This window comes from Heliangelus exortis, chromosome Z (assembly GCF_036169615.1).
Source record: "Heliangelus exortis chromosome Z, bHelExo1.hap1, whole genome shotgun sequence".
NCBI lineage: Eukaryota > Metazoa > Chordata > Aves > Apodiformes > Trochilidae > Heliangelus > Heliangelus exortis.
This window is the reverse complement of record NC_092454.1, coordinates 8,419,000-8,432,220: the sequence shown is the minus strand read 5'-3', so window position 1 is coordinate 8,432,220 and position 13,221 is coordinate 8,419,000. Positions and strand designations below refer to the sequence as shown.

Genomic DNA, 13,221 nt, shown 5'->3' with positions numbered 1-13,221 from the left:
CAAACACTCTGCACATGACTGGGCATCCCAGATCACTGTCACAGAATCACACAATTGTCAGAATTGGAAGGGACCTCTAGAGATATCCTAGTCCAAGTCTCCCACTAAAGCAGGATCACCTGGAACACATTACACAGGGCTGCATCCAGGTGGGTTTTGAGTACCTTCAAAGCAGGGGACTCTACAACCTCCCTGGGCAGCCTGTGACAGTGCCTTGGCAATCTCACAATGAAGAAGTTTTTTTCTTATGTTTAAATGAAGCTTCCGCTCACTCCCCACAAGTCCTAATCTTATGCAGATGAGACAAAAGTTGTGGGCAGCAAACCTTGAAATGCTACTGCTGGAACCCGGATTTGGGCAATTCTTGGTAGATGCATGATCCCACTCCAGCTTTCCCTTGGTCACCTTCATGGCTGTTGATTTAATTCCCAGCTCCCATTCGAATGCTAAAGAGGCCTATAAATAAAATGCTTTTGTGTAAAGTGAGGCTGTGCTGCTCATGAGCTGTTATCCCTCTCATCCCATTTGGACACAATGAGTGCTGTGGTTTGGAGAGAGAGAGGAAGCCCAGGGAAGACAGAGAGTGAAGCCTATCATGTCCCATGGGTCTCTTCATCATCCTGCCAGATGTCTGGGTGGCTATGGAGATGTGACTAGAGAAGTAAAGGCCATCTTTGGCACCAGTATGATTCATTCCTCCTGTCAGGCATGCGGGCTGCTTGAATTTCTAGTCAGAGACCCAGAAGCATGTGATTTATTAGTTCATTTATGGAACAAGTGGGAGGCAGGGAACATGGTCCTAATTTTTATTTTATGTTATTTTATTTTATTTTTTAATGAAAAGAATTAAGGGGAATCATTGTAACACTGGGAAACGGGTAGCCTCAAAGCTGTAGAATCAGCTGTCTTGATGGAAGTAGTGGGGTGGCATAGTCCATGGACCTTGGTCCCCTTTGAGCCAGAATACCCTACCCAAATGAAAGTGAAGCTTAACTGTCAAAAGCCACTGGATTTTGATGGAAGATACTGCTGCAAATTAACACCTAGGGATTACACTTCCATTACTTCTTTCATCCCAAAGGACAACACGTGACTTTATAAATGGTGTAGCATATTCAGAAAAATAATTCATTACCATAAGGAGAGCCAGCCTGCTGCTGAGTTATGAATGGGTTCCTGATATATTATTTTTTAATGGAAAAAAAGAGTGATCTGTGTCTTACCCTAGTAGACAATCTAGTTAAACATTCTAGTTACCCTAGTTAAACAATCTAGTCTGTGGGCTGCACAAAGATGTTGCATGGTATTTAGAGGGCGGATCAACAATGAAGCAAAAAGGAAAAAGGTCTGATTTGGCATCTCACATCTCTTCTATCATCTTCTCCAGCATCAACTGCATAAAATGATGCCTCAGACTTCTGTATTTATTTTGGCAGATAGACTTGTGTTCATACCCCACTCTCCCCTAGACATTGTGATTTTGGGCAAGTAACTTTAGGACAAATTCATCCGCAAGGCATTGGAATGACCTAATTGCATCCATTTTGGGTGTCTATTATGAAATATCAATTACCAAGGGCAGAGAGATTTCTCTCTGAGGGCCTCATCTCTCTCCATCAGTAACAGAAGTACAGGTGATAAGATTACAGATCATCCAGAAGTTTTATACTTTGACCATCACTTTTATGCAATTCAGCTGGGTCAGACCTGGCCTTTAGTGGGTAAACTGCTGCGTATGGGAACTTCCCTGAAAGAGGACTGAATAGCACTTAGCACACACCACTGCCATGTAAGATCAAGAATGACCACATTTCAGCTGTAGTCTGAGAGGAAACCTCCTAGCTTTTCTAAGAGGGAGAAGAGCATGTTCTTGTGGAGGTAACACCTGGAAACATGAAGCTGTGGCTCCATGTACTCAGCTCACAGATTTGGTTGGCTTCCTGAAGATGTGTCTTTCTGGAACTGGAATATGCAACAAGTTTTGAACTGCAGTCAAACTCTCCCAACTTTGTGGAAATGACAAACTCCCCTTTCTGACTGCTAAAAGCTGCCACAAGCCTGAAGGAGAAAGGGGAGCATGCAGCTGGATGTGTGTGCGTATTTGTGAAGAAGGGGGGGGGGAGATGAGGAAAGTTTCTCCTATGAAAGAAATGATCCAATTTGAAGCAAGTCCCTCATGGGAAGCTCTGTGACAGAGGCTGCTCTGTTCCTGTTAATTTTCACAGTGCAGCTGTCAGCGGGTCTGTAAATAGTACTCCGCGAAGCCAACACTTCCTATCCACACATCAACCATTCAATTAACAGAAGAACAGAAGAAGGAAATAAAGTGCACCACAGCCTTCTATCACGGCTTTGATGTTTCCCAGCAATTTATGAAAGTGTACACAAATCTAATTACAAGCCCCACTGCTTCCCATTTACATGGAGCTCCTCAAGTTCAGAGCTGTTTATATCAAAATAATTGTTAAAAATACCTCAGCTGATCTACGGCATTGTGGCCCCCCACTCACCGGAGCCGCCGTGCTGCTCCTCCCAGGGTGTTTCTGCAGAATCAGCACTTTGGTGCCAGTGTGTAAGCATAATAACAGCCTCTTTCCTACTGCTCTGCGAGAGAGGTGCCCAGGCTACAGCTTCATCATGCCCACAAAGGCCCATTTTACTTCTTCCCTCCACCTGCTCAGAGCTCCTTCTGCAGGCTTTTGCTGCTTTCCCTTCCACCCTTAATTCACCTAAATGTTCCTCTGCTGTGTTGACAGGGGGTGAGAACAGCTGCTTGGCCACTTTCTGTAATGGGACTGTGTCTGAAAGCAACTTCACAGTGCTTTGTGAAGTGGTAACTGCACCACAGGAATGCACAGGAATAATAATAGCAGTCATAAATGCAGTCCAGGGCTGGGTTTTTTTGATGGGGTGGCTGAGCATCTGACACCAGGAAGATGAGAACCAGTGCCCCCTTTGCCATTAGCTTGAGAGAGAGTCACTGCACGTGATGTGCTGACAATGACTCATGTTTTGTTGCAGCAATTTTTGATGATTTTATATTTAGGTCACTCTCACTTGGTAAAATACAGGTGAAAGATTCCTCCAGCTTAAACAACAGCAAAAATCTCTTACACTAGGGTAGGCTAGGGAGTACATTGTATAAGGTAAGAAGAGAATCACCTGACTGTTAATGGTATTTGGCTGAGAATTTCTGTGCTGTGGGTGATCTTCCAAAGAACGTGGTGGACAGTGACTGAAAGTCAGCCTTGTTCAAGGTGTTGTGTCATTCATATATTGTTGATTAGTAAATAAAAATTACACACAACAATTAGAGATCTCATTGGTTTATCACCTAACAACACTGCAACAATTGCATAATTTGATATAAACAGACTTTTGAAGTTGTTTTTGTAATTTGTGTTGGTAAGAGCTGCACAAAAAAATACTTAAATGAAAGTTCCTGTGTTAACAAAGTTTTTGATTGCAGTACTTATGAGCTTTTTTTTTTTAAGTTCAACTAAGTTGAATCTTTCTCTGAAAGGCAGACATCTGTTGAGTGCTTGTATCCAAGTCTCACATTTTCTTTTCTTTTCACAAGACCAAGGATTCCATCCAAAAAAGTAATTTTCATGGAAGATGTTCAGCCAGGCGTGGATAAGCTTGGGATGCTACTGCCTAGTTGCAGAAGAAATGATGTGGTTTGACCAAGTTGCTGCAGACTTCTATATTAAAACTGAAGAGGACTTTGCCTGCATGGTGGAGGAAGCCACCTAACAGGGATTTGGAAGTCTTAATGGCTTTAAATCCCACAGGGAGGTCTGTTGAGTCCCTGGGGCTTGGATTAGAGATGTTAAAAGGAAACTCCCTAATCTTGTGGGTTCCTCTAATTACTATCCACTGCTGATTTTTCAGGTTGGCAGTGATGAAATTATCACAAGAAATGTAAGGGCAATGAAGAGTGACTTCAGGGCCCTGGGACGGCTAGTTAGGGGGTCTGGAGCGCAAGTAGTGTTTGCCTCCATCCCTCCTGTAAGAATGGGTGGGGAGGTATATAGGAAGAGTTTACAGGTCAACGAGTGGCTAAGGGACTGGTGCCAAAGACAGGGTTTTGGTTTTTTTGATCATGGGATGCTATATGAGACACCTGGCCTGGTGGTGGCAGATGAGATGCACCTGTCCCAGAGGGGGAAGAGGCTTTTGGGGCAGGACTTAGCAGGGCTCATTGAGAGAGCTTTAAACTAGATGTGAAGGGGGAAAGGGAGAAAACTGGGTCTGTTAGGGACAAACACAAGAAGAATGAACTGGGGCCCGAAGGCAGGTGGTCTAGGGAGGATTTAGTCCCACCAGTGTGCTCTGTTTGTTTCCTGAAATGTCTGTATGCTAATGCACGCAGCATGGGGAATAAGCAAGAAGAGTTAGAGGTCAGTGTACGGGCTAAGGGTTATGATCTGGTAGTGATAACAGAGACATGGTGGGATAGGTCACATGACTGGAATGTGGCCATGGATGGTTATGTGCTTTTTCGGAAAGATAGGGCGGGGAAGAGAGGTGGTGGAGTTGCTCTTTATGTGAGAGAGCAACTAGAATGTGTTGAGTTTTGTGCAGGGGCTGATGAGGGGCAAGTTGAAAGTTTGTGGGTAAGAATTAAGGGGCAGGCTGGTGTGGGTGATACAGTTGTGGGGGTCTACTACAGACCTCCTGATCAAGGTGAGGAGGTTGATGAGGCCTTCTACAGGCAGCTGAAAGCAGCCTCACAACTTCAGTCCCTAGTCCTCATGGGAGATTTTAACTACCCCGATATCTGCTGGTTGACTCACACAGCCAGCCTTTCACAGTCTAGGAGGTTCCTCCAGTGCATTGATGATAACTTCTTCATGCAAATGGTGGACAAGCTGACTAGAAGAGGAGCGCTGCTGGATCTTGTACTAACCAACAAGGAGGGCCTTGTTGAAGCAGTGGTGGTCAATGGCAGCCTTGCAGTGATCATGAGATGGTAGAGTTCAGGATCCTGTGTGGAAGGATCAGAATACCCAGTAGGACCAGAACCCTGGACTTCCACAGGGCAAACTTTGGCCTCCTCAATCAACTGTTAAGAGAAATCCCATGGGACAGGGTGTTAGAAGATAAAGGGGCTCAAGATAGCTGGTCAATATTCAAGGACCACTATTTGCAAGCACAGGATCAGAGCGTCCCTATGGTTAGGAAATCTAGTAAGGGAGCTAGGAGACCAGCATGGTTAAAAAAGGAACTGCTGGGAAAACTTAAGTGGAAAAAGAAAATCTACAGATCATGGAAGGGGGGGCTGGTCACTTGGGAGGAATATAGGACTGTTGTCAGAGGATGTAGGGAGGCAATTAGGAAAGCTAAGGCCTCCTTGGAACTTAACCTTGCAAGTCGGGTTAAGGATAATAGAAAGGGCTTTTTCAAATACATAGCTAGCAAAACTAACACAAGAGGCAATATTGGCCCACTAAGGAATGAGCTGGGAGCCCTGGTGACAGAGGACATAAAGAAGGCAGAGGTGCTGAATGCCTTCTTTGCCTCTGTCTTTACTCCTGCAGGGTTTCTGCATGAGCCCCAGATTCATTTAGCCCCAGAAGTAAAGATAGATGAAGAGTTTGACATAGTAGATGAGGATTGGGTTAGGGATCAGCTGAGTAATCTGGACATCCATAAGTCGATGGGTCCAGATGGAATGCATCCAAGGGTGCTGAGGGAGCTGGCGGAGGTCATTGCTAGGCCACTCTCCATCATCTTCAGTAAGTCATGGGTAACAGGAGAGGTGCCTGAGGATTGGAGGATAGCAAATGTCTCTCCAGTCTACAAGAAGGGCAAGAAGGAGGACCCGGGTAACTATAGACCGGTCAGCCTCACCTCCATCCCTGGAAAGGTGATGGAACAACTTGTTCTTGTCACTATCTCCAGGCATATCAAGGACATGGGGGTCATTAAGAGCAGTCAGCATGGTTTTATCAAGGGTAAATCATGTTTGACTAACCTCATAGCCTTCTATGAGGAAATTACTAGGTGGATAGATGATGGAAGAGTGGTAGATGTGGTTTATCTTGATTTCAGTAAAGCATTTGACACCGTCTCTCACAGCATCCTTGTAGACAAGTTGATCAAGTATGGGTTTGGTGATCAGGTAGTGAGGTGGATCAGGAACTGGTTGAAAGGAAGGAGTCAGAGAGTTGTAGTCAATGGGGCAGAATCTGGTTGGAGGTGTGTGACTAGTGGAGTCCCTCAGGGGTCGGTACTGGGACCGGTGTTGTTCAATATCTTCATCAACGACTTGGATGAGGGTATAGAATGTACCCTCAGCAAGTTTGCTGATGACACTAAGCTGGGAGGAGTGGCTGACACACCAGAAGGCTGTGCTGCCATTCAGAGAGACTTAGACAGGCTGGAGAGTTGGGCAGGGAGAAACATGATGAAATTCAACAAGGGGAAGTGTAGAGTTTTGCATTTGGGGAAGAACAACACGATGTCCCAGTATATAGGTTGGGGGCTGACCTGCTGGAGAGCAGTGTAGGTGAAAGAGACCTGGGGGTCCTGGTAGACAAGAGGATGACCATGAGCCAGCAATGTGCCCTTGTGGCCAAGAAGGCCAATGGCATCCTGGGGTGCATTAGAAAGGGTGTGGTTAGTAGGTCAAGAGAGGTTCTCCTCCCCCTCTATTCTGCATTGGTGAGGCCGCACCTGGAGTATTGTGTCCAGTTCTGGGCCCCTCAGTTCAAGAAGGACAGGGAAGTGCTTGAAAGAGTCCAGTGCAGAGCTACTAAGATGATTAAGGGAGTGGAACATCTCCCTTATGAGGAAAGGCTGAGGGAGCTGTGTCTCTTTAGTTTGGAGAAAAGGAGACTGAGGGGTGACCTCATCAATGTTTTCAAATATGTAAGGGGTGAGTGTCAGGGAGATGGAGTTAGGCTTTTCTCAGTGGTGACCAGTGATAGGACAAGGGGTAATGGGTGTAAGTTGGAGCATAGGAGGTTCAAGTTGAATATCCGAAAAAATTTTTTTACTGTAAGGGTGACGGAGCCCTGGAACAGGCTGCCCAGGGGGGTTGTGGAGTCTCCTTCACTGGAGACATTCAAAACCCGCCTGGACATGTTCCTATGTGATGTACTCTAGGGGGCCCTGCTCTGGCAGGGGGAGTTGGACTAGATGATCTTTCGAGGTCCCTTCCAACCTCTAGGATTCTATGAATATTCTATGAATAAATGTAATTAATTAAAAATAATGTAGAATAAACACAGTACATGAGACAATTCACAGCATACCTAACAGAACAGGAGGCAGGGGGCTCAGATATGGGACGTCTGCTTTCTGAATCCCAGATTGCTTTGGTTGGGGAAGAACATGGACAGGATGTGTACACTCTGCATGCTCAGTGTGAGGCAGATGCCTCCATGGCTCAGTCAGGGAATCTTAAGCCACATGCCTGATCTATGTGGGAGGAACCACCAAGAGACAAGAGGCTGAGTGAATAGCTTTAGTATCTGACTATTAGATCACTGTTAGCTGCTATACAGTCAGCCCAGATCTTGAGCTCCAGCAAAGTTATCCACAGCAGTGGAAGTGCAGTGGAAGGATATCAGGTTGCCATGGGTGTAACACTAGTGAGCAAAGGCAGTGCTAGACTCTGAGGCATATGCAGGAAGCAACTGCTTTTGGCTTTTGTTTTTAAGGCGTATGGCTCATTTTTTTAATTCTAAATTGCACTTAAGGTATCCAGTCTTATGCTATTATGGAGATTTCCATTACAGTTAGTGAAAGGGACAGACATGGCTGGAATATGAATTGGCCCATTTTTGCAAAGATAGAGGGAAGAATGCACAAGCCTCTAGAAATTTCTTTCTCTCCTTGCTGTAGGAATCCTAGCATATGTTTAGAATAAATGATAAACTTTTAGGCTGTTAAGCCTAAATAAAATGAATCACGCTCTTTTACTTCTTCTCACCTCTGCAGACTAAGCAGATAATACTGCTGTTCTACCCCTTCCAGGAATTAGCTCATAACAAAAGAAATTCTGAGGTGCCACTGTGGGAGAGATGGTGAAAAAGGTGCAACAGTAGTATAGCTGTTAGCCCAGCATACCTTCTGGGTAGGATGAAAGCTTCTGTGACTTAGGTATGTGTGATGAAGTGTGGAGGAGAGTTTATTTTATGTGGGTGGATGGACAAGGCCATATCTTAGATGTGTTAGATGTGTTGTACAGAATGACTCCTCAACACTTGGCAGTTACTTGGATATGAAGACATGGAGTGAAGAAGAAAACCAAGCTGAAGATGATGCCTAGGTAGAAGAGTGACTGACAGGGAGGATGATAACATTGTCCACAGTGACGGGGAATGGAGGCGGATAAGAGAGAAGACAGGATTTGGGTGGAAAAGTTCAAGAGCTCTGTTTTATACATACTGTGTTTGATATGACAACTAGACATTCACTTGGAGATTCTGGAAAGACAGGCCAAGATTTAGGTTGAACAGGACTCAGTCCTGCAGTAGAAAAGTTATATCTGCAAGCTGTCACTGTAGAAATGTAGATGAATTTGTGCTGATGAATAAGGCACGTAGGGATAAAGCTTGGATGAGGAAGGGAAAAAAATCAGAAGAAGTGACCCATTTATACCCTATGTGGATGAGAAAGAGAGACAGGAAGGGAAGAAGTAACCAAAGCTAAAAGTACAGGACATCTAATTGTTATAAATACATTAAAAATGCAAAAAGTACAAAACCAAAACAATCTCTCATAAAGGAGGACATGAAGGTCAAATATAACACTATTGTAAAGCTGATACGTTGATAGGCAATGTGACCTAAATAGGTCTCTTGGCAGGTAGATACAGAATAAACTTTGGGCCTCCTCAAAAGTAAGAGAATTGGGGAAAGTTATGGATTGGGTGAAAGGCAATTGATTGTGTGAAAACCGAAAAGCTGTAGACCTGTTTGGTGGGGCCTTAGGAGGAACAAGTGCCTTGCGTAGAGAAGTGGGCTTGTGATGGATGGTGGTCAGGCACGTGTCCAAGGAAAGGTTAATAAAAAAAGGAAAATAAAAAAACTTTCATAAAAGAAAGTTGCCTTTTGAAACTATTAGGCAACATATGTTGTGTGAACAGGAAGTCACAGTAGAGCAATAATCCTGACAGCTGTGGAGAAACAGGAGTCTGCTGCAGGAACGAACGGCTCGAGACCTGACAAGAATGATGATGGATGCCCCATTGGTAGTACACGAGGACAAGGCAAAAGACGTTTAAATTGGCTGAACCACAGGAACAACTTTGAGTTGGCATCACAGCTGGACAAATGAGGCCAGTCCTAATGGTGAGAGAAATGGGAGGGGGGGCTGAAGGAAGATGGCAGCAACGCACTCCTCCTTTCCAAGGACGAGGGCTGCATTGCCATCTCACCACGAGGTGGCTGCATTTCTCTGTGAACATCTAAGCCCCGAAACAGGCTGCACACCCTGAAGCACCATGAAAAGGAGGATGAGAAAAAAGATCTCTTGCAGGATTTGGCCCCTCCTATTTGAAGTGCATTAAGCATTTTGGGGCCCTTTTGTGGAAAAAACAGTGTGTGCTCCATGTCTGCATCAAGTGGCAGACACTTGACAGGTTCTCACGAGTCTGCTGAGCCACAGTAACTGCCCATGTGCCCATTTGTAGCTCATGAGACACAAGGCAGTGCCAAATAGCTTATAATGAAGAGGATGAAATTAATAATTTTTTTCATACCTTTCCCGTGAAATAAGAACAGTTACATGGATTGCTGCTGAGGTTCAACCAACTCACGGAAACTTGTCAAGACACGGAAGCTTATGACTCTCAGACGTGTACCCAGTCATGCTTAAATTGTGATGTTTTTTCAGACTATCACATCTTACTCAAGAGCACTTCCACAACATGTATTTGAGTCAAAAGCATCAACAGGAGAAATGGTCCTGTGAAAAACTTGACCTGTGAAATAATGACATTCTTCATTGCTTTGCACATCCTAAGCTCAGTTGATGTCAGCACGATGGAACAGAAATTTGCTCCCAGGTGGTCAGGAGATAAGCATTTTTTTCCATACTTAAAATATTACAAAATTAGAAAATATACTTTATTGGGAAGGAGAAGGATATTTTGGCTAGATAAAATCTGCAGCTTTCCTTGAGTTTTGCCTGTTTTCTCCTGTCTTGTTCCCACCACTGGCACATGAGTTTGCAAGATTTTTGGGAGAGGGACTGGCTGTTTTATTACACCTTTTTGTGATACTACACCCTGTGGAACTGCAGTTGCTGATGTCAGTTGATGGACACTATCACTCTGAGTCAAAGTTCAAAAGAAAGTCATTAGAAGTATCTCTCTAACCTGTCTCAGTAAAGATGCCTGTAACATTTCGCTATGGGATGTCAATATCAAACCCAACATCTGGTTTTGTTAGAAGGAATCTTTTAGAAAGAGACTCCTAGAAGTATTCTAATACTTGAAAAAACTGAGAACCCCAACTTTAAGAATTTTTTTTAGTAGTGTCACTGGTACACATGTATCATTTAAAAACTGATTTGTCTAAGATATGGTTCCAAAAAATGAGATCTTGATGATTTGCTACTTTTAGAAACCTTTTCCCCTGAAAAGATTTTTCCATTTTTGTCCCTGCAAAGACCTAGAGACAATCTGCCAGGCCAATTTTAAACTTATTTGGATAAATTCATGAATTCACATTAGTCTTTTACTGAAAGGGAGATTTTACACTCTTAAATATTTTTAATTGAGCTCTCCTGTATCATTTCCAAGTTGTTGGCATGATCCTTAGCCTTTCATGATTTACACTGTGAATAATTAGTAATAAAAATAATATAGTATTATAATAAACCAAAACATGTTGGACTAGATGTCTTTCCTTGCTGACAGTGGAATGCCTTATATTCCTCCTGATCTGTGTGATGGTGTATAAATATAATTTTGCAGACAATGCATCTCCTTTTCTGTTTTCCTGAACTATCAGGCTCAAAACCCTACATTAATAGATACTAATCCAAGTGGAATGATCCCTCAAATGTTTCCCTTAATGAGGATCCAGCAGTTGCTCTGACTAACTTTTAAAAAGTCTGATAGAGGGACCACATTTGTGCCTAGCTAGGCACTTTTGTACCAGCAGTGAGAGCTGACCATCACCCCATGAACTGTCTCTAGCTTTCAGTGCCATTCTGTCAACATGCTGCTCTCTGTTGAATGCTGGCAAGAAGTTCTTTGCCCTTCATGTAGAAACAGTGACTCTTTAGAGAGAGAAAGCAAAGGTATCCTTAGACACAAGTTTTTGCTTGTTTCATCCCCCTGAAACTTGGATGGTTATACTCATGGTGAGCTTGACCCAATGTTTTTGGGCAATGAACCATAGGTCTTTTTTTTTTTTTTTTTTTTTTTTTTTTTTTCAGATCACCACAGCTGCTGGTGACAAAACACAGAACCCCTTAGGGTACTGCATCTGTGTGAACTGACAGTGTCATCCTGGCCTTTCTATTAATGAGAAAAGCACAGACAAGGCTCTGCACACCTCAGCTGATATTCATCCTTCCTGGAAGAGAAGTTGCAGAGATAAATCATTCCTCCTTCTCAGTCAGGCCATGGGGCACCAAAGTCTGGACTGATCCTTGCCTGTGTGTTATAGAGCTACTCACCGGCATTGTCTGGCTGCCATGCAAGGCATTGATGGCTGCTTGGGCCTCTGCATGTGAAGAGTATTTCACAAATGCACACCCTGGAAAAGGAAAAAGAAGGATGTAAGAAAGGTTGCATAGCTACTGTGAACCTCCATATATCCCAGTACCTTGTTCTCAGAAGTGACCAATAAGGGTGGCTGTGGGGAGAGATGGCTTAAGGCAAAGCTTCATCCAGTACTTCCACACTGCTTGCAACGGACACAAACTCAGCAAGTATATTTTTGTGTTTTGTCCTCCACAGCATTCCACTATAGAGTGTTGCCCAATTTTATAATTTATTGGATGAAAATTAATTTCCTTTTATTGTATTGGACTTCATGCTGAATGCCCTTCCCTCTGGTATTATGAGAAATGGTAAGGAACTGTGTAAAAGTTATCAGAAGGCTGCATGTACACATTACAAGCAGCCACAGAACAGCTGTAAAGAAGGCATTCAGGTTACTTCAAAGCCACAAAGCACCTTATCATATCATTGTCTGGTACAGCCTTATGGCAGGCAGCTCAGAGCTTAACTTGGCTTCAAGCAGCTTTGGTCTGACAAAACATGAGAGAGCTTCTGATGAAGAAGCAGGGTGGGAGAGATCTGTATGTGATGACTGCCATCTTACCAACACCAAAATTTGAATCTTGGTTTTCCACAACTGCAGAGCCAGTGCCTGTATAGAGTGTTCTCCTCCGGGCATTAGAGAAACATAGATGGTATTTCTCTAGCCTGTGTTGCCATGTGAGGAAACCCACACTGAGCATTTACATAAGGTTTTATGGCAAAAAGGTGTATTTATGAATATGTACTAGAGTGTGGAAATGATCAACACTTCAAAGGGTCACATGCACCACTAGAGTGGGGGAAAGCATTGCTAACACTCTTAGCTACAAGCAAACTGACTCAGAGAGTTGAAGAGTAATTTCTGCAGGCTAAGGATGTTTTTGGAATAGACTGGGACAGATCTGAGAAGTTCTGACTTCCTTACTCTTCTATTACTACCAACAACTTCTGAGCTTTTACTCAGTTTGCAAAACCCCAACTCTTTCCTTGAAGGGGTGCAGATCACTGCACAGGGGATGCCAATGGGACAGCTCTCCTTTATTGCCTATGCAGGATCTTTAGAAGGGCCACTCAGCCTTATGGATCCATAAAGAGTGAAAACTGCAGCCTTAGAACACCCCACTTGCAAACTAGAAGAATGACCCCCAAAATCATCACTGCAAGTTGAGAGAAGCAAGACTGAAGGAAGCAGTGATAGCCCCATCTAAAAATAATGCACACAGACAAAATTAGCTTACAGTTTGGAACCCTCTACATTGCAGTACCCCCTCAGCACTGTGTATAGGCTGTATTTCAGGAAAAGCACAACAATTGGTGCTAATAGTTGGATCTAATTTATAAAGAGCTGAGAGGAGACAATCATGAGAAAATGAGATAGATAAACTTCAGCTGGAAACAATAGGGATCAATTATGACATAATTGCAGCCCAGCATTCCAGGACTCCTGAGATACTGCGCTTTCCTCTTCATTAATCAGAGATAATCCAGAA

At 43.6% G+C, this 13,221-nt stretch overlaps 1 protein-coding gene across 11 annotated transcripts in view; it reads right to left on the bottom strand.

The window, feature by feature from the left end:
- CELF4 (CUGBP Elav-like family member 4) overlaps window positions 1-13,221 on the bottom strand; it is a 706,664-nt gene that overhangs the window by 90,052 nt on the left and 603,391 nt on the right. For all 11 annotated transcript variants that reach the window (XR_011723157.1, XM_071730001.1, XM_071729998.1 and 8 more), the window contains exon 5: window positions 11,644-11,723. Coding sequence is in view for 10 of the 11 variants with exons in the window: in XM_071730001.1 (XP_071586102.1) it covers window positions 11,644-11,723 (80 nt within the window). In the remaining variant the exon portion in view is untranslated. The remainder of the gene's footprint in view (window positions 1-11,643; window positions 11,724-13,221) is intronic.